This window comes from Mchenga conophoros, linkage group LG7 (genome assembly GCF_057382185.1).
Source record: "Mchenga conophoros isolate Kocher_MC1m ecotype Shallow Benthic linkage group LG7, M_conophoros_male_GT1.1, whole genome shotgun sequence".
Lineage (NCBI taxonomy): Eukaryota > Metazoa > Chordata > Actinopteri > Cichliformes > Cichlidae > Mchenga > Mchenga conophoros.
In genome coordinates this window covers 14,959,419-14,980,920 of record NC_140532.1, presented here as the reverse complement: position 1 = coordinate 14,980,920, position 21,502 = coordinate 14,959,419, and the positions used below count along the sequence as shown (strand labels likewise).

Genomic DNA, 21,502 nt, shown 5'->3' with positions numbered 1-21,502 from the left:
TGGCAAAGACATAAAAACATACACATGACAGATCAGATATCAGTCCAGAGAATCCAGGGAATATGCTTTTTTTCCTAGTCAGGTGAAGGAACGGGACTCCCACACAATAGGATTGTTTAGCTGGAAGCTTTGCACGTACTGGAAATCAATCACAAGGTTTTCTTCCTTTGTAAACGTTGATGTTCTCTCTCCTCATGGAGGTCCTGCACTGAGGTAAGAGCCTAAATAAGGGTGCAGCAGGGAAGGTCTGGTATTGTTCCTGTCTGAGCAGGAACAAATATGCAAACAGGGTGTGGCTGGCATTTTACAGTGTTGGTGTGAGTCTGTTTCGGCAGCAAATGGTGCTGTGCGCACACGCTAAAGAAACGCAAACAAAATGTCATTTCATTTCCAAATGTTTCTCTTTATTAGATGTTAAATATGCAGATGACACCTCTGCAAAAAGAATCAAACAAAGTGTCTTCTACTGCACACACAGAAACACAAGGTTACCATTTATGCCACTGAGCAGCAACTGCTGCAGTTCAGGGATTTAATTTTTATACAATAGACTTTGCAAAATAGATTTACTGCACAATGGATCCAGGTTTGAAAGACGTTTACATCTACAATTTGCCACAGCTAATAGCTAAAATGACAAATACTTGGTTTCATCTGTCCTGCAACAAGTAATCAAGCCACCCCAGCATTAAGCACACACCATTAATTACAACAGAAAAACAGTGATTACAATAACAACATTGCATAAGAATAGAAATATGTATAAACAAAATTCCACATTGAATGACACCCCCCCCTTAAGCTAATTTATTTACATCCAAATTTCTATAAATCTATGGTTTACATTCAAATATAACAGACATCATCTATCTGAAAACTACGAGTACAAAGGACTGCTGTCTATAAAACACACACATGTCATTTCGATGCAAAAGAAAAAGCAATATTTACAAAAACAAGGCTATCTTGCATCTGAACCGTAAACGAGAGAGACAAAACGGAGTTTTGTTAAAACCTAAGGCACAAGTGTCCATCAGATTGTCCATCAACTGCTTTAAAACCTCTGTGACAGAAAATAAATCCCTGATTATACATAAAACGCATACAGTGATCTAACAAAGAGAGTAAATGCTTAAGGTGCAAATATGTGTATTAGAATCCATAAATTCTTGCACTGCATTGATGCCACTGACATTTCCTTTGGATGGATCCTCTGTTACTTGTGTATTGATATCCATAACATAAATGATTGCAGGTGAAGACAGAGCAGATGTTACTGTGGTATAGATTTCTGCCACTGAGTGCTGGTAGACTTCAGGATTGTTCGCTGTTGTAGAATTGAATTTGTCCCAAGTTACCTCAGCTTTAGATCAATAGCGTTGATTGATACTGTTTTGTGAATCCTTTCTGTAGCACAAAAGGTACAAACAAGATGTTATGATATTAAATATACTTCAAAACACAGAAAAACAACCTGCCGTGATCTTAAGATCATGTTTAATCTGTGCTCTTGTACTTACAGTATTATGCAAAATGTAAAGTAACGCAATGGAGTGCGTATCTGATTAATAAAATGAAAACTCTAATCAAAGCCAACATTAAATCATGTTTCCTGTTGTGTGAACAAGTTCATGAAGAAACAAGCTGTACGCCACACCTTTGGGTGGGACAAGCTGCGATCTGCAGAAGGCAGTAAAATTACCTTATCCTTCTCAAGCCCTGAACCTGCCTGACTGGATATGTTCGCGTGTGTGTGTGTGTGTGTGTGTGTGTGTGTGTGTGTGTGTGTGTGTGTGTGTGTGTGTGTGTGTGTGTGTGTGTGTGTGTGTGTGTGTTTAAAGAGTAGCAGTGTGAGGTGTTAAACGTGTCATCTAACTGAGAGAGTTTTGCAGAGAATGAACAGAGTTCGTCATAGAATTCCCGTCACTCTCACTCTTTCACACTCAGACATAATGTGCATGTACACACAAATGCACACAAGCTGATAAGAATGAGGGTGGGGCGGCGAGAAAAGAAACTGTTTTCAATGAATATTCACTTTTGTGTGGACAGGTCAGGAAACTCTTTAAAAGGATTTTTTTTTAAGTGTCAAAAGCTTGGAAAAAAATAGTAAACTGAAAATGGAAAGATTGGTGTTTGTCTAAATATATGAGGAATAGAAGGAAATTAGATGCTCTATCTTTGATATATTATTGATTTTTTCTTGCATGTCATGATTAGAAGTGCAGAGCTCAAAGCCATCTCTTACCGATTGGTACTGTCTGTGCAGCTTCTTGTAATGATACATGTTGGACAGAACTGTGGCTGCTGCTGTGGATGCCTTATTGTTTTCAAGGCTAGAAAAATATTTCATCCAAGGTTATTAAATGATACAAATGACTTCACACACAAAATTTTGGATAGCAACATTAAAATTGAACATCAGGAGTCTGGAAAAATGTTCCAACCTGCTGGTTCGTGTGTCGTGGATGCTTATCAGTTTTAGCACGCCATCAAATTGGGCGATGTCTCTGGCTGCACTCATGCTGCCAGTCACCAGGTTATTGAAAACACCGCAGATGTTGACCACCGATTCGCTGGAGGGAAACTTCTGATTTCCATCCATAGGCAGTTTATCCACCAGTGTGTTCACAGTCTTTTTGGCTAAATAAACCGATACAAATTACACATCTTATAAAAAGAAATGTGAAAATCAATTTTGACAATCCACTAATTCTTAAAATTTTGCAAAGACAACAGTTTAGGGTTTTATATTCTGTGTCTTAGAGACATCAACATTTCTACAGAAGGGGAAGAGAAAAAAAAAAAAAGAAGACTGACCCATGTCGTCTTTATCGTCGGTATGGCGGGAAAGGTTTCGTAGGAAACCTGTGAGCGAACGCAGCTCTGCATCTTTGGCAGAACGAGGTACCATGTCTATGATGGTTGGCAGCATGCGTTCTTTGTCCAAAGCCATATCGCTCAGCACCGCAGGCCACTACAAGTTAAAGAGACAGAGCAATTAATGTATGAGATGGACTAATTATAGCCAATTATCAAACAACCTTTGTAAACTTTGCATTGTTAGAGATCTTTTATACCGAGTCCTTCATCTCTGTGTCGCTTGTGCTTTGATTTGTGATGATGTTATCACTGTGTTACTCAGCACTTCCTTGTAATATGTGTAATGTCCGTAACTGTGATGTCTTTTTTTCCAGTTGTAGTTGTATTTCCCCGAGAGCGGGCACAAGACAAAAAATGTAACTACGACTGACATTAGTCCCTTATCCGGACAGTTTGGCCTTGTATGTACCAGCGACTCCTTTGGAAACATTTTTAATGGAATTAGCGGAAAAAGCAGTTTTGGCTTTCTCTGTGTTACAGTGCATCCAAGAAAACTTTATTTCATTTTGGTGAGTGAAATTCGACTGTTTTACTTTTCTTTTAGGTAATTGGACCTTATTAAGATAAGATGTACTCCATTTGTCTTTGATCTCTGAACGTCTTTATTACATTAAACACAACAAACTCTTTATTAATGCAACTTGTATTCCCACCACTCTGGGATGCTGGGTGATGCCACTGTAGCTGTTTACATCTTTTATATACAGTGTATGGTTACTACATTTGAATCCCTGATGAATTTGCTGCTCACCCTTTTGTCTCCAGCTGTGATGTTCTGCAGTGCTCCAGCAGCTGCTTCGCGGGTGCTACTGTTGATTTCGCATTTTTTCAGCAATTCATGGTACACCTTCAAAATATCAGGATGCCAGAGCCACTCCATACCATTTGGCATTTTGGCAACTTGACCTAAAATTTGAAACTGCTTCTTTTTCTGTCAGTCAAAGAAATACAGGAGAAGGCAGAATTAAGATGTGCAGGATGGTCTATGTGCACTTGCTAATGGAGCGATTCTCACACGTGCTTACAGTTTTGGTTTTTCGGCTCTGAGGTGTAAAGCAGCCGATGGATTTGCCCAGCCCATTGTCCTGATCTCTGTTTGGTTCAATGCGGGCTAAAACAGAAGATGGAAGTTCGCTGTAGAGCTGGTAGGAGAGGTTCCTCAAGATACACACTGAATTCTCCACCCCCTAGAACAGACATACACACATCCAGACAAATAAGTACACAAAGGAAATTAGGCCTGTGTATCATTTTGGACAAAAAAACAAAACAAAAAAAACAACATATATAATATACTGCAACTCAAGTTGTCTTAGGGGAAACTAGACTGTAGGCGTTAAAAACAACAACAACAAAAACAAGCCTGTAAGAGGTCATTTATCAAACCAACTTGAGCACTATATATATAGTTTAAAAAAGAGATAAAAAGAAGGGTTTCACCTGGAGGACCAGGGTTTGAATCCCACATGAACGCCAACGTCAACACTGACTTACTTTTAGTGCTACTGAAGCATGTGGCAGTGCCTCGCCTCCTCTGGTAGGAGGGGCTTATTAAAAAAAATGTGTATTTTATTTTTTGCCTTCTCTGGATTTCTCCTTATTTTTTAGCTATTCTCCCACCTTTTCATCGGCTCTGTTTGTTTTGAGGCAGGCCTTGATGTAGTTCACCAAAGACTCCACAATTCCAGTTGTTTCTCTCATCGACCGGCGGGTCTTTTCGTTCACGGAGCTCAAATTCCTAAGAACACAGAAAATAAGCAAGTGATTTCAGAGAACTTCTTCAGGTCAGATTGAGTGTTGTGCACATATAGATTACAGGACTCCTGGCACCAATGCATTAACAGAATAGAGTCAAAGGTAACTGGAGGCTGGAGTAATCAGCAAAAAAAGCGCTGGGTGTGAAAAAACAAGCTTGCCAAATGCAAATGCAGTCATGGGAAAGGAAAAGCATACGCATACATTTTAATCAGTCATGTAGCAGCTGCAGATGCAAGACACATAAATGAGGTGCACCTGAGGCATCCTGTGGCGTTGCAGAAGATTTCTGTCTCGGAAGGGGACTCAGGAGGGATTTCTGTGTCTGAATCGGTATGCGCAGTCCGACCCATCTCGTTTTTCGAGAGGGGGACGAGGATCTTTTGAGCAAGTGTAGGAAGTGTCGCTTTGGCTAGTTTCTCCTTAAGGTTTTCTTTGGATGAAAGGTTCCAAAAGATACCTGCACGAATACGGACAAATAAAAACTGGCATTTAGGCATATTATTGCTTCTCTTTTTTGTCATCAGCTTTTCTCAAATATGATTTCAGGATGTTTTTATTGATTGAGTTCAAGAAGTATGGCAACAGTTAACCAAAAAATTGGGGGAAACTATGTTTTTTCAGGCCAGCAGTGAGTTAAATGAACATTAACCAATTTAAAATGATTTCACAGTAATTATTTAACCTACCATAGCTTAGCAGAAATATCCCCCCCCAAAAAACACATGCCATTAAAATAAAATATCCATTTGAGGATTACATTGTGCTCCATGAATCAAAAACCTGTCATCTGCTGTCACATTTTGGAAGCCCACTGATGTTAATAAGTACAGGTAAAAGTTATTCCCTATGCCAAGGCGTTTTACTTAGCACTCTGTGTTGTGGCTTAAAGGACAAAAGTGACAAGGTCTTGTCTCATCAAAGGGGGCGGCTGACATACTGCTGCTTCACGGGCCCACACAGCTCCCATCCTCACCTACACAGTCTATAGACATGACAGCAGTTCCCCATCCAACTCTCTGTGTATTCAGACACGCCCCATGCCTTGCAAATCTCCACGGTGTGCTCTCGTTTGTTTGAACAATATCAATTTCAAAGACTGCTCTTTTTGACAATCTGATCACTTTAAATCCACACACTGACTTGAACCAATCTGTAGCCACTTCCTCTTGTGGGAAAGCTCCAAAACAATATTCTAGGTGCTTCTCTGGTGCATGCGTTGCAATACCTGTGATGTTTTTGCGGAGCTCGTCATCGTTCTCCTCAAGCGCCTTGACGAGCTCTTGGATGCCATCCTTATCGATCAGGGCCGACTTGTTTTCCTGGTTCTCGTAGATGATGTTGCGTGTGGCACCAGTGGCGTAGCGCCGTACTTCTGGGTCTTGGCTGTTGAACAGCTGCACCAAATCACCAATGCCACCCAGTTGACGCACCTAAAGAGGGAAGGAAAAAACAGTTGGGCATTTGGGTATTTATACAATCTCTAGGACTGGGACAGGGACCTAAATGAAATTATAAAAACTGAGAGTTGCTTCAATGTGAAACAATGTGAAAGGGTCATTTAATTCTTGAAAAAGTCAGAAAATTCCCTTTAAAAATTATTTTTGGAGAAGTTAAATCTGCCGACAAGAGATTGCCGCACTATCTCAAGTTAAGAAATGGAGAAGAAGAAGAAAAAGTAGAAGAAGAACTAGGACACACCAGAACCGAAGCCCCAGCTTATATAAAGTCACCAGAAGAGGAGAAACATCTATCAGTGGATGCTGGCACTTGAAGGAAAACAACTTTCATGAATGAGTTTCTTAATAGCACAGAGGAAAGAACTGAAGGAATTGTAACCATGAGTTTAATCAGTGCAAAGTACCAGGTTTTTAGAGTCTTTGTCATTGTAACACTGATGCTGGATGTATGCGGCACCCAGGGCCTGCAGGCTGGGATCTTCCTCTGTCAGGTACTGCACTGCTGTTTGCATGTCCAACCTGACAAAGAAGCAAATAAACAAATTCAACACAGGAACTTAAAAAAACACTTTATTACATAACTTCCCTGCTGTTATGTTTGGTAGCACACAAAGAGACAGCTATTCGCAGGCGGTTTGTTACTTGTGTGCAAAATTGTGTTGTTGAACTTCTTCCAAATCGCACAGTGTGCTGCAAATCAGCTCGCCCTAACCACACGCTGTGGGATGTGTGAAATGTGAAGCTTGACACTGAGCTGCCACACCCGAAACCAGTCCTGCCACTATGGAGCCACCTCCCAATCCACAGCTCTTAGGAAACTCACTTTTCACATTGCACACTCCCCTTGTGAACTTAGTGACACATGAAATTTACGGCACATTGGTTCATCACCTTCACTAAGAACGTCAGTGACAAATACAACAAACTGAGTCATGAGGATGACTAGAGAGAGGAGTGGAGAACCACCTCTGTTAAAGGACTGCTTCCAAATTGATCAATACGCCTCTGAGCTCATCAATTCCTTTCATCAGCACTTAAATGTTTTTTTTTCTAAAGGTTGTGTGACATCACACTCATGCCAGTTTTCTTCATGCTAGCGTTGCTTTCTTTGCTTTCCGTTTTCTCTTTGACAGAAAAAAATGATGGGCTGAAGCTGAAGACCTGTATACAGTACACACACTAAACTATACTGAATTCTTAGAAAGACCAATCACTGTTCTGTTTTTCTAGGATTCTAGAATTCCTCTTACCCAACATCATTGGTTGTTGAGGTTGATGATGTTGATGACTGATAAAACCTGACCTATCAAATGTAAATATGGGCATTTTTCCAGACACTGACCTGCACCACATCATACAGTTATCACAAACTTCAGTACAGTACAGGAAAATCAGTGCTACCAATGAAAACACTGATCCTATGAATGTGAAAAGCTTCTCACCCGCTCAGGTTGCCCATGCTGGCTCCCAACTCCATCTGCCCGTCGTAGATGTCCATGCCCCTGCCCACACTCTGCATGCTCTTCACCGACATGGCACGGGACATGGTGCCTTGACGCTGCATCCTTAGGTTCCCCTGGGAGCCAGACATCGTGGACATCATGAACCCTCCGTCCACAGTGTCTCCACCTCCCCCGTAGACGCTCCCACCTGACGTCTGCTGCATGGTTCCAGACATGGAGCCCACGCTCATCCGGTTACGGTTTGTAATCCTGCTGATGGTGCGGTGGGCCGGGCCTTTGAAGGACTGCTGTTGGACAATCTCTGTCCCACCTGCTGGCACCCCTCCGCCACGGGAAAGAGTGCCGCTTAGAGATCGGCGCATGGTTGACTGAAAGCCCGAGCTGCCTCCTCCTTGCATCATCTGGCTGGTGTAGCCATTGACCGCGCTCTGAGCATACGAGCGACCATAGGTGGCATCACGTTCGGAGACTAAACTGCCAGCATCGCTGTTGTCGACACCCCAGCTCCTCATTTGCATTGGCATTGGCTGCATTGAATGCGTAGAGATTTCTGGGTCCATTCGTTTCATGGTCCCCATGCGCATTTCTTCTTGATAAAAACCCCCACCACCCCCACCAACAGCATAACCTGGACCTCCACTCCTCATACTCATCCTCTGAAGGCCAGCCATGTCTGGGGCAGCAGAACGGCTGCTGAAGCCTGACCTTTGAGACAGTTGCGGACCCTGAGGGTGGAGAGAGGAGTTACTGTTACAAACAGATGTGTAAAGAGAGTTACTCAATATATTTCACTGAACTGTAAGTTTGGATGAATCAAAAATATTTCTAAATCTATTCAGGGGACTGTTACGGAAACAAAGGCGAGGACACTGACGTGCATTAATCAGCCAGCGTCTTTCGAATTTAATCACTAAGATTGAGGAATCTAGTGAGTGGACAAGAAAACTCAGAGCTGATCTAATCACAGCCTACTGTGAAATACCACACACGCTGTGTCCTACGTGACATGTCAGCAAAGCCATCAGCTTTTTTAAGATGGGAGCTTCCAGCTAATATAACGTCTGGTGTTAGATTAAAGACTCAGTTTAATCATTTGTGTGTGTGAATATTGGGCTGAAAAAGTGAGAAACACTCCACTCACGATTGTTCTGGAACCAGAGTACATGAAGGATGATTTAGAGCTGAAACTTGGGTTATGGGTGTTATATTTCACTGACGATGAACCACCGTAATCTGAAAAGAAGCAAAAAAAAATTTAAAAAAAAATGTAATCCACCATTTGTCAGTGAATAACACATAATTACAACACATTAAAATATATTTATACACATTACAACTGCTGTATATAATTATGGTGTTTTGGAGCAGTCTTTATACAACACGTCTCATTCACACAACCACTTGTTTCTAAAAGCTTTTTCTATCCTCTACCTCCTGAGCTACAGTCACAAAAATGTTTTATAGAACCTTTATAATAATAAATAATAATCATTCTGTTTTATACAGAAACGTAAGCGATTTCTTGGTGACTAACGTCTCTGTTAAACCGCTGTTCCACCAAGTCAGGTAAGGAATCAGTAATTTGAGAGATTTATGACTTAACAGCTCGTCTTTAGCCTAACCCTACTGCTACTAGTGTCAAAGAAAATCCCTTCTAAACAGGTCTGGACAAAAATGGAACAATGACAGCAGGAAGTGATTGGACTACAAAAATAGTTGAAAAAGTTCCCTTTTTTTCTTAAGAAACACTCTCCCATTTTTCAAAAAGGGAAGTTCATTTATACAGTACTTTCATTCTGAAAGTTGAATCAACTGCTGACTGTATTCTTGCAACTTCTAAGAGGCCAAGTGTGATTAAAAAAGAAGTTCAAAGAAGATATTGCATGTCATAAAAAAGGCACTTTTAGGGTGGGATCAATCGCAGACGAAAATCCCACAATAAGGTGTGCCTCTTTAATTTACAACAATGTTTTACATGAAAGACATTTCTGTCTAAATAGCCGGTGTCGTGTTGCGCCGAAGCCCAAAGGTTTGATTTCACACGGTGTGTTGCAGCAGGACCTGACCAGTCAGCAGGGCCGATGTCTCCGGTTACCTGTCCTACATACAAAGACATTTGCAGGTTTCTGTCAGCAAACACAGAGTATGCGAATGTTTTTTTGCTCTCCGTCCAGACTCAAATGGCAAGTGGTGACTCCACTAGCAGCCATGGAGCAAGCTATTTACAGTGTAAGCAGGCTTACAGTTTGTCGACCCACATATCTAAGCTGAGAGGGGAATATGTCAGTGACAAAACTATGTTAATTATAAAGTAGCATCTATGGGTGTAATTATGTTTATGTGATTTAGAATCCCTTCCCAAGAAATTAATTCTGCAGCCTGTAATTTACTGAAACACAAAATAGAGCCATGACTTATTGGAGAATCATTAGTTTTGCAAGGATTTGGTCATAAATGTTGACCTTCTGGTGGCTGTAGGGAAAATGTAATTTAAGGGATATTTATGTGTTTATTACACTTGATTGGGATCAAAATGGTGACCAGAATGTGTCATTTATAAAATAAAATTTCAAAACTGAGGTAGTGGCAGAGGGACATTTATTAATATTATGTAACAGTCTATGGACTTGTTTACAGGCTGGACTACTAACATGTCATAAAACAGTAACTAGCTGCCAGTTTTCAAACTGTGATGTCTTCAACTCACCTTTTGAATGATCTAAAATGAGGTTCAAGCTAATGATTTGTATTAAACCCGCTCATTCTGATTCAGAGTAGTTTTAACGCCTCTCCCATAACACTATTTATTTCCGCCTGGCTGCACTTCATACAATGAGGTGGTAAACTTGCAGAGATCGTTCATGTAAGCAGAAGTACATATACAAATAAAAGTACAGACAGAAATGTTGTGCTATAAAGGCAAAGGAGAGCTCTTTAGAAGGCATTTCTACCAACTCTTTTTGCCTGCTAAATGAATCTCATTTTAATGTTAATATCATAAGAAAATAATATTAACACACGGTACTACAAATTTTATTACAACTTAAATTCTAATGAAAGGACTCAGCTTGAACATCTGTTATGCAGAGAAAAAGAGAATTAAAAGAAAATTATCACAATACATAAGATATAAATTATAAGTTTGTTTTTTGCCTCTTTGATCTCTTTGAGTGTCAGAAGCACAGGTGATGGACACACCAATAGGACTGCCTTTTATGTGCTATTGTTAAGCTCCATTTAGGTTCATTTTGGTTTGGTTTGATGTTTGAAGGCGTGTGGTGACATGAAACTATAACTCCCCTAAAACGTCTTAAACTGGGGGAAAAAAACCAATCTCATTTAGCAAAATGTTAGGAGTATAAGGTAGAGATGTTTGTGTTTAAATTAAGGCAGTAAAAGAAAAATGCTGTCAGAGAAACACAGACTCAAGTCACGTACCTGAAAAGTCTACTTAAGTACAGTAAAGATGTATTTTCATTACTTCCCACATCAAAGACAAATGATGTGAAATGCATCATCTGACTGCTCACAGTCAGAGATGTCTCATCAGAGATGTTTCAGTGTATCTGAAACATGTCTATATAAGGTATATCCGTTCTTTATGACATCATACTGATCCAAGAGCAAAAAAACTGTACAAAACCTGAGCTTCTGGCTTGTAGACATTATTTTTTCAAAAAAAATCAGGTTTGTGTGTTTTTGTTGCCATGCATTGTATCTTAGTGTACTTAACATGCATGTTTCTGCTGAACCTGAGCGGTTTTACACCTACCATATATGTAAAGAAAGGTGGGCTGGACCGCCCTTTATGCTACTTTATTGCATACCACAGGTATAAAAACCAGACTGACACATTCTCGGGCCTGACCCCTGTTCTACTTTGACTACGCCCAACACACCTGAGAGCAACAGCCGTTACAACACACCCCCTGAAAAGTCCTTCAGCGAGGAAACTTTTTTTCCCTTCCTCTGCTGCCACTCAAAAAAAATGTACTTTGATCACCAAGCCAGGACTCCTTGTAAATATTTCCTTTTTCACCCTCGCTTTCTGCTGAGACTTGTCCACATACAGCTTGAACACTGTTCACTCACTGTCATAAATGCATAGCTGCAGCAGTTTTTAGAATTGGGACGAAGTAGAAAAAACATTCCTTGCAGAATCCATGAACCAGAAACCATGTGCAAACACTTACGCATTCATAATGAACTTTTCTAAAACCGCAAACCACTGAAACAGCAGCATTCCCTGTTGTGTGGTAAGGAATGTGCCTCTTGTAGATGCTTTCAGAAGATGATTAATATGAAGTCACAGTTAATGACAATAAGTTTTCTTCCAAGCTAAACCCAGGGCAAAGAATGGCACACAGAAACGCAGGCAATGACATATTTATCCGACACGTATGTTTCTGCAGCTGAACACAGCATGAACGTCATGTTCTCTCCGCTGAAGCAGGCGAGTAAAGGCTCAGGTAAACAAAGACCCAAGCCGTCAAGCTCCTCTGCCGTCTCCTCGCAGTTTGGTCGCACACAGAAAATTATGGAGTGCAAAGGTATGCACGGGATGATATACTTTATGGTCACTTTGGGCGAGATATGCTTTGGCCTCAAATGCCACTGGCATGTAGCTTCATGCATCAGTCACGTGTGCGGTCATGAGGTTTAAGAGCAGACACAGGCCATGACAAGACTGTGAGCATGAGTAGCTCAGCTCTTTCACTGAAGTCTTATCATAAACTTTGATGTAACTACTGATCATACTAATTCCCAGCGCTTCAGTATTGCCTTTCATTCCCCTTGTGGGAGTGTTGTCACTGCTTACATAACAGTCCCACCTTGACTTTGACTGCGTGTCAACATGCCTCCGACGGACCAGTTATGATAATGTATCAACTGTGAACGAGCCCCTCTGGTATCTCTTGAACCCACCTACCTTTAAGCCAAGCACTACCTGAAACCTAATCCCACGGGTGGGGAGAGGGGGGAGAGGTTTTCACCATAGTCTGCTATCAGTGAAGTTCATGAAAGGAGCACTTGTTCGGGCTTGTTACACATTAACCGTTTCTCCTCTGCAGAGACATGACATTGAGTAAAATGGCTGCTGCTGGAGCTCATCTCAGAACAAAATGCAAATTCCTCGAAGAGCTGACGAGAAAAATGAGTCCACAGGAATTCAGACAAGCATGCAGAACACCCCCCACCCCCCAGGCCATATCAGTTGAGTGTCACTCTTGCATTTGAAACTATTGGCTCGGAGTCAGACTTGGAGGTCTGAAAAGAGTTTAGGGAAAAAACGAATCGAAAGAAAAACAAATTAATTTTATCATTAGGTTTCTATTTATTAGACAAATAAACAAGTGGTGAAGCAACAGGGAAGTAGTTTCTCTTTCAAGCTGTATTGATGGGATTAATCATCTGGGTAATTTTCACAGTAAAAAGTGTAAAAGAAAATGAATGCAGCCTCTTAAATGTCAGCATTTTAAATTTCCTATGGGTGTTGGAGTCTGTAGATGAATCCTTTTATAGCTCAGCGTGAGCTCTATGAATATGTCTTGTTTCAAAACTCAAACCAAGCCTTTCTTGGCTGGAGTTTGATATGTCTGGACATATAAAGATCATGCTTTTATTACCTGGCATGTTTACTACCTGAGTCAGTGTGACAGATCATAATGTCGTCAAATAAGACCAAAGGAAACATGGTCACAGGACTGAGTGGTCTGATTAACAACTCATCTGTATCACTCAGCACTGCTGAGCACCTGTGCCCGCAGCGCCAGGCTGGAAACTTGGATTGTCACACTTAATTCCGCCACTTGTCCGCACTGAACACAGACCACCTCACACAGCAGCTCTCAATTGGAAATGCAGAGCAGTGAGAGAGTGTAGGTGTAACTCCATGTGAAAGCGACTTAAAAACTCGTTGATGTTTACCTGACATGGCGTAGTGTGAGGTGGATCCATTCTGACGCGGAAGTGTGGACTTTTCCGCCAGTCTCATCTGGATCTGCTGCTGGACGCGTCGCGCTTTCGCAGAGTCGTCAGACACAGAGCCCCCATTCCCGACTTTGATCTCGGACGGGAGGGCGTAAGTTGAGACTGAAGTGTTGGGCTGTAAAGCAGTCAAAAACACGTGCTCTGAGCCGACTGTACTCATGGTGAAAAGTTAAAAGAGAGCAAAAATAGGTCACACACTGCCGCGGACAGGGTGCCTGCGCTCTGCGTCGTGGCAGCTCAAACTGTCTGTGGTCAGACGCACCGAAAGAGCCGAGCTCTGCAGCCGGAGGTGGAGCCTCAGAGACGAGTCACACTTACTACCAGATTCACAGGTGAGCTGCTCCCCCTTTAGACAAGAGTCCGATAAGATGGAGAAGAATCCAAATTCTCGCTGACTCAGTCAGTCATTTGAAGGTTTTTCAAAACAGTCATGCGAAGTTGATTGCATTTTTTCCCTACTTCACTGGAAAATACCAGAAACCGGGACAAATATGGAAACAACTCTTTAAAACGGTTGTGGGAACGTCAGCTTCCGTTTTTGTTTCGTTAAGTTGTTGATTTTCTTCTTGGTTTTGTTTTTAAATTGACTCATTTTTTTGTAGTAACGATTTTTTAAATAGAATAAATAAATTAAGAAGATTTATTCAAATACTATAAAGCTGAATATTGTATTCGAGTATTTCTATTTTAAGTGGTGAGATGACTTTCAAATTGACACTTTTTAGCGTCAAGAGTTCACACACAAAATATAGCGAGCGATGCATGTAACAGTAATCGAGCAGAATTATTAAGCCAACTTTCATTTTTCAAATTTTGGTAGAAAAATGTGAAATAGCTGCAGTGATGTATTGAAATATGCAAATACAGTATATAAAGGCAAAAACAGTCTGTGGAGTTCTGGCGAGCTTGAAAGTCCAGATTTGGTGTGACCACCTTTATTCTTTTTAACACAGTCTGAACTCTTAGGCAAGCTTTCTTATAATTTCTAAAGTAGTCTTTAGAAATAGTTCTCAAGGCTTCTTGAAGGACATTTAAAGCTCTTCTTTGGATGTTTGCTGCCTTTTCATCTGCTCTCTGTGAAAATGATGCCACACAGCTTCAGTAGTGTTGAGGTCCAGGCTCTGGACTCCATGACTGACAGTGTTCTACTGTGTGTTTTTCTATCCAGGTTTATTTTTACTGTACTGGCAGTATGTTTGCAAATAAGACACTCAGCAGATGGTAAAGCATGGTGGATCCAAGTCTATCTGTGTTCATAATTCTATCAATTTTGACAAGACCACCCAAGACCTTTGGCTAAATTACAGCCCCAAACCATAACAGAGCCTCCACTGTTTACAGATGACCGTAGACACTCACTGCTGTGCCTGTCTCCTGACTGGTTTCATACAAATAGGTGATTATTTGACCCCCCCCCCCCCCCGCCACAAAAAGCTCCCGTTACCACTTGTTTTCTGTCCAGTTCTTTTATACAGTAATTTGACATACCTCTGACTTTTGTCCTCGTTTCCCTTCCTTTAAAATGACTTCTTTACAGCCATCCTTCCACTGACACCATTTTTGATGAGACTGGTGAACAGTAGATGGCTCAGCTGAGGGGTCAGTTCTCTTGCATCTCTACCTTTGTCAGATCTTTGCTGGATATTTTCCTGTTTCTTAAGAACATATTGTATCTGCATTATGTTTTAGGACTTCCATTTTTTCTTTTGTCCTCCACTGGTCAAGTTTCTTCCAAGCCATGAAGTTTTTGGCTAATGGGTCATCTTGCTAGTGTAAAAATAGAATTTTATGCCTGATAACTGTGTTATCTTTGGCATTTTCCTTCATCCAGCTAAAGAAAGTGGGACAAATTAGGGGGTTTGTAAGGATGCTTGTAACAAAGTGTCTGACAATACAATTTAAATTAGGTTCTTTGCTAAGTTGTCTGTTATGTGCTCATCCCTTGAGTTAGGTGCATTTTTTTAAATGTTTCATAGGTCAGTGTTAAGCGGCTCAGCAAATTATAAATCATGGTCAGGTACTGGGACTGACTGAAAATTGTTGAAAATGTTAAAAAAAAAAAGTAATCAAATCAAATTTAATCTAATAAAAAAATATTATGTGAAAGCTTTACATAGAGGGAGATGTGATATATTAAGAGCATTGTTTTATGTCAGTGAGGGCAAATAAATTGCAACAACCTAAATGTGGGACAAAAATTGTTTGTGTTGGAAATGTTACTAATAGCTTGAGGCATTTGGCATGTAGATCCACTGTTCTCAACACCTCACTAAATAAATACTGTGAGCATAAAAGTTCTTTTTCCCCCTGCCGTGATAGTCTCCTGTCATGTATTCTTTTTTTTATCCCAATAACTTTTAAAAAATTTGTTATTTCAACTACCTTATACCTATATTTTGTTTGGCTTTCAGTGTGAGGCATGCATCATTTTGCTACAGGTTTGTGAGGCTCACACTGTAGTTGTGATAACCATCCACAAAAGTCCAATCTGTGACTTTGTGGTGACTCACAATGTTCCACCTTGAGCATATAGCAAAGGCAGAAAAACACGGTGATCTGTTAACGAGACTCGTGATGAGAGTCACTGGATTTTAGAAAAATATCTGCTGACTTTTGAAAACTAGTGCCAGTATAAATATAAGCCTCAGTGTAAGACTAGGTTTAGGTCAGGGGTACTTAACACACAATAAAATACATGGATCAGATAAATATGAATAAATAACAGTGACATTTTTCAACTTTTTTTTTTTAAACAAATTTTCCTTCAAAATGAATTATTTATAAATGAACTAACATGTTAGTTACATTAGCCGTATACAAGAACTGACACTCACTGATGTTCATTTGACAAACAAATAATTTATTATTTTGCATTTGAAAGCTGACACTTGTAATGACCCAGCTTTGTCCAGGCCTGTTGAGTGTGTGTGTGTGTTCCCTTTGTGTTCCTTTAGCTGCCTGGTAGGTGGAGCTAACCAGTGCAATCTGAATCCCGGCCAGCCCCTTCTGCCATATTTATGCACCAACTTTCTCAGTCTGTGCTCTCTCTACTGATTGGCTTGTAAGTTTAGATTTTTAAAACCATGCATCACTTTCCCGTCATCAGCTAAGCACACGAAACTGCAGACACGCTATAAACACCAACCGATTTTTTTGTTACATTTGAAAGCGTTCACACATTAAACCTCTTCAGTCAGTTCTATTTACTGAATTAGAAAATGATTGGTGGGTCAGCCAGCACCAGATGTCATGTGGGTTGTAAATTGAGTATTGCTGATCTGGAATGCTTCAGTATAATGACCCTTGAGGAATACTGCTATTTAACATTTAAACCATTAAAATAAAGTTATTCTTAAACATGATGTCAGAAGATAATGTGACAGTGTGTATGTCAGATGGTGGGACAGAAAAATGTCTGTGCAGCAAACACGTCTTTCACCTTTTTCTTTTTCTTGTGTTTTTGTCAATTATTATGCAGATTTGTCAACATATCCTTATATATTCTAAATAATCCTATTTGTATGCTTGTAATAATCATAGTATTACTTCGTTGTACTTTTTAAAATACACTGGGTAGATTTACGTAGAGCTTTGTTCTCTGTGATTTCACAAATTGGCACGATATTAAGCTGAGTCTCGCAAATGACGTCATGTATGAATGCAGGACTGTTACAAGGTGTGGCACAGTCACACTCTGTTATTAAGCTGAGCCACACCCCAGTTTTATCTAGTTTGCTTTATTCCAGCTCTTAGCAACTATGAGTCACTGTATCCAAAACAAAGGTGATATAGAGCGTGATAGTAAGACGCGTTATCTCCATGTCGGCACCATCTACCTACCTAAATGTGATAAGATTAGGGGAAAAGAAAAACACAGGATAAACACAGTAATGGTTTCTATCTGACTGTACTGTGCATTTGGACATATAAGAAAAAGAGGAATATTACACTTCATCTATCTAAAGCTTATTTTTCACTGATTTTCCCGTGATTATGCAATTTCATCTTGCTAATAACGTTAAAGATTTCATTTATCCAAAAGCAAATCAATCTCAGTGCATTTACACTGAAACACATGCAGCAGGTGATCTATGGAAACATGACCTCCTTCCTCAGATTAGTAACTGAAAAATCACCTTTTACATATTTCCTCACACACTCTGCAAACCCGTTCTCTCTGACTTCCCCTCTATTGTCAAAGCACATTTATAAGCAGAAACGGTTGGCCGCTTCACATGTAGGAGATAAATGAAGCTCCGAGTGATGCTGCAAATCTTTCAGTTCCACAGCTAATGAAATTCAAAAGAATATTACTTCATGGTCCAAACAGCAGGAAACATAATGCACTGAGTATAAAAGTCTGTTCATAAGTTCTGACTTACCATTACCACTGAAGTGGAGTTGAGTGTGGAGGTTCTCTCTCTGCAAACGTTTACCTGTTCTGACCTGATCTGGGGGCAATTAGAAAGTATAAGTTATATCTACTGTCACCGCCCAGAAAATTCTAATTCCACCAAATGCAGAGGTACAGAAAACAAAGAGGTGAGTCAAATGGGAGTAAGACATTGTGGGGCGTGAAAAAAATCGACAGTTGTCAGTGATTCCGAGGAAGAGCGGCAAATGAAAACGAAAGACTTTTTTTTAAAACTGAACTGAACCGAGGCTCCCTGAGAACACAGAGCAGGTTTTGTAATGTGAATTGCTTTTAAATATCTCTGTTTATGTTGCTTTACGGCTCGATGTTAGTGGAATTTTTTTAGAATTTATTTTAGGATGTCGCAACAATTCATTGATGAGTCAGTCAGTAATTAAAGCATTGGAGCAACTGTTACACTGAATTCTCAGCACAAACCAGAGGTGCTGAGTGACAGAAGTCTACATAGAGGGTACTGACTCAGGGCAGTGCATGTCTGCGTGTGTGCGTGTGTGCATGTGTGCGTCAGAGAAGCTGATGGTAAGAGCAAGACACCCTTGCTCTGCGTGCTGCCTCATGTATTAGAAACCATCTGTTTGTTTGTGGTAATCTCTGAAACCTATGACTAGAAGAATGAAGACACCCAGACATTAGGAAAGCATAGAAAAAAAAAAAATAGAAACCAGACATTCAGACATGAAGATGCACATATCGGTTGTCATGGCTGCATCATTTCTGCTGTGGTCGTCTCTTTTGTTGGTATTTTTCAGGTCGGAGCAAACTACAGGTCAAATTTTATTTCATTTGTGAATTTTATTTGTAAAGATTGTAAACTCAAGAAAAGTCAGTTTATTGATTGACCATGAAAATAATCTATTATAATCTATTATTTCTTCATTATAAAGTTTTGACCTCAAGTGTTTGGACAGCTCTGCTACTGCAGTTCAATTCTGCCAGGGTCTGTGCATATTTAATGTGAAATGAATAAACTGACACTAGACTGATGTCTCAATTTTAATTTGAGTCGGTTTACATCACTATTCACAGGTGAGATAGGTGATACCTGTAGGTGAGACATAGCCTTTTAAACACCCAAAGCTTCAGTGGAAAAAATATCACAGCTGTCCCAGGGCACACACTGGACAGGTCACTCATCTATAGCACGACTAACATTGATAGACAGATAACCATTAACATCTTTGCTCAATTTAGAATCACGTGTTAACCCAACCCCAAGTCTTTGGACTGTGGGAGAAAACTGGAGGATGTAAATTTTAACCCAGAACCTTCTTGCTGTGAGTTGACAGTGCAACAATCACCCCACCATGCCACCTGAAAACTGACATGTACATATTAGATAAAGGAAAACTGACTGATGACACGATTGACTGTGATCGATAATTCTCTTTCGGATCCAGGATGTCCGCATGGGAAGACTTCAGGATCACAACCTGAGAGGATTTACCACACGAACCTAAAAAAACTAGTCCCTAAGGACCCCAAGGCGCTTTACACATCCAGTCATCCACACATTCACACACTGCTGATGGCAAGCTACATTATAGCCACAGCCAGCCTGGGGCGCACTGACAGAGGCGAGGCTGCCAAACACTGGTGCCACCGAGCCCTCTGACCACCACCAGTAGGCAACGGGTGAAGTGTCTTGCTCAAGGACATAACAAACGAGACTGGCTCAAACCGGCAACCTTCCGATTACAAGGCGAACTTCCAACTCTTGAGCCACGATCGCCCCATTGCAGCAATATTCTCAACTGGCTCGGTTAAGCACCTGATTTCAGTTTCATCTGCAGCTGACCTGCTGAGGATCAAACTAAAGAGAGAGAGAAAATAATCTATTATAATCTATTATCCAGAAACAAACAAAAGTAACAAGTCTGATTTTTACAGGAAACAAAGAAATAATTATAGTGTGGTCACTTCCCGGATCGATTACTGCAACCCTCTTCTTTTTGGTCTTAGTCAAAAATCTATCCATAAGCTTCAACGTGTCCAGAACTCTGCCACTCGTATTATCACCAGAACCCCCTCTATGCATCACATCACCCCTGCCCTGCAGCAGCTTCACTGCTTAAATACCGCATCAATTTCAATATACTTTTGTACACCTTCAAGGCTATCCATCATCTCTCGCCTTCATACCTCTCTGACCTGGTTCAAGTCACCATTCCTTCTCGGTGTCTCAGATCCTCCTCCTCTCTTTCTCTTCCCATCCCTGTCCCCCGGCTAGCCACCATGGGGCGCAGGGCTTTCTGTTGCTCTGCCCCTTGTCTTTGGAACTCCCTTCCTCCTGAGATAAGAAACATCACTTCCCTCCCTCTTTTTAAGTCCAGACTCAAAACTCATCTATTCACATTAGCCTGTTCTACATACATTTTTCCATCCTGCTACTTTGAAATATTTTATTTATTTGCTAAATGTTGTAACGTGTTTGTGTACAGTGTCTTTGAGTGTTTTGAAAGGCGCTTTCTTAAATAAAATGTATTATTATTATTAATAATGATGATAATGGATTGGATTTATATAGCGCTTTTCAAGGCACCCAAAGCGCTTTACAATGCCACTATTCATTCACACACTGGTGGAGGCAAGCTACAGTTGTAGCTACAGCTGCCCTGGGGTAGACTGACAGAAGCGAGGCTGCCATATCGCACCATCGGCCCCTCTGGCCAACACCAGTAGGTAAAGTGTCTTGCCCAAGGACACAACAACCAGGACAGAGAGCCTGGGGATCGAACCGGCGACGTTCCGGTTACAGATACGCTTCCCAACCCCCTGAGCCATGGTCGCCCCGACCATTGCTTATTATTAACATAACAACATTAAAAGAATGCTGTGAAAAATTAAAGACATAAAAAGGCATGCTAACACACTCCATGCTAACACACTCCATAATATGTCTTATGTCCCAAAACATGCAGTGTACTTCTGATGTATGAAGGGGAAAGGTTTGATTGTTTTTCTGCAAAATTACCAGGAAATTAGGCTGTACTTAAATTTACTTACAGTATAATTATTTATTTTTTCCTATAGAAAATTGACTTGTTTACTCCCTTATTCTAGTGTATCTATTTCAAATAAAACACACTAAAATTGCCTTTCAATTAAAGTTGGATTACACCCTTGGTTGCAGGCCGTATTATAAAGTGTTAGCTTTATCTGTGAGATCTGTCACAAATGCCCAGGTTTTTGAGTTTCTGTGATGAATTATGATACATTTTAGTTTGAAGGATCATTTGTGTTGTGTTTGCTCCTTTTGTATAACGGGTTGTCTTGTTTATATTTTACCTTTATCTTCCAATTGTCTTTGTGTACCTTGGTTAAGTAGTATTTAGTTTATCCACTTTTGTGGGGTTTTTTTTGTCTTTCTGTGCTTCCTGTGTGAAGTTGTTCTTGTGGGAAGTTACTCCCCTTTCATTTGTGTCCATCTAATTTTCATGATTAGCTTCAACTGTCCTCCCACCTATTTCCTATCTCCTCATTAGCTGGCATGCGTATGCATACATTGTCTGAGTCTT

At 40.5% G+C, this 21,502-nt stretch overlaps 1 protein-coding gene across 2 annotated transcripts; it reads right to left on the bottom strand.

Moving 5' to 3' along the window:
• Positions 1–382: 382 nt before the first annotated feature.
• Positions 383–18,085, bottom strand: pkp3a (plakophilin 3a). Of its 2 annotated transcripts, XM_085282391.1 has the most exons (14): positions 17,935–18,085; positions 13,490–13,667; positions 8,703–8,794; positions 7,541–8,286; positions 6,503–6,617; positions 5,867–6,071; positions 4,897–5,098; positions 4,504–4,621; positions 3,909–4,070; positions 3,635–3,814; positions 2,821–2,977; positions 2,448–2,643; positions 2,249–2,336; positions 383–1,407 (listed from the first exon to the last, which is right to left on the bottom strand). In XM_085282391.1, exons 1-14 carry the CDS (start codon positions 17,935–17,937, stop codon positions 1,366–1,368), a joined length of 2,484 nt encoding a protein of 827 aa, XP_085138517.1. In that variant the 5' UTR covers positions 17,938–18,085; the 3' UTR covers positions 383–1,365. The 2 variants fall into 2 exon arrangements, with proteins under 2 accessions (XP_085138517.1, XP_085138516.1); XM_085282390.1 differs by lacking the exon at positions 17,935–18,085 and having other exon boundaries at positions 13,490–14,117.
• Between the last annotated feature and the right edge of the window lie 3,417 nt (positions 18,086–21,502).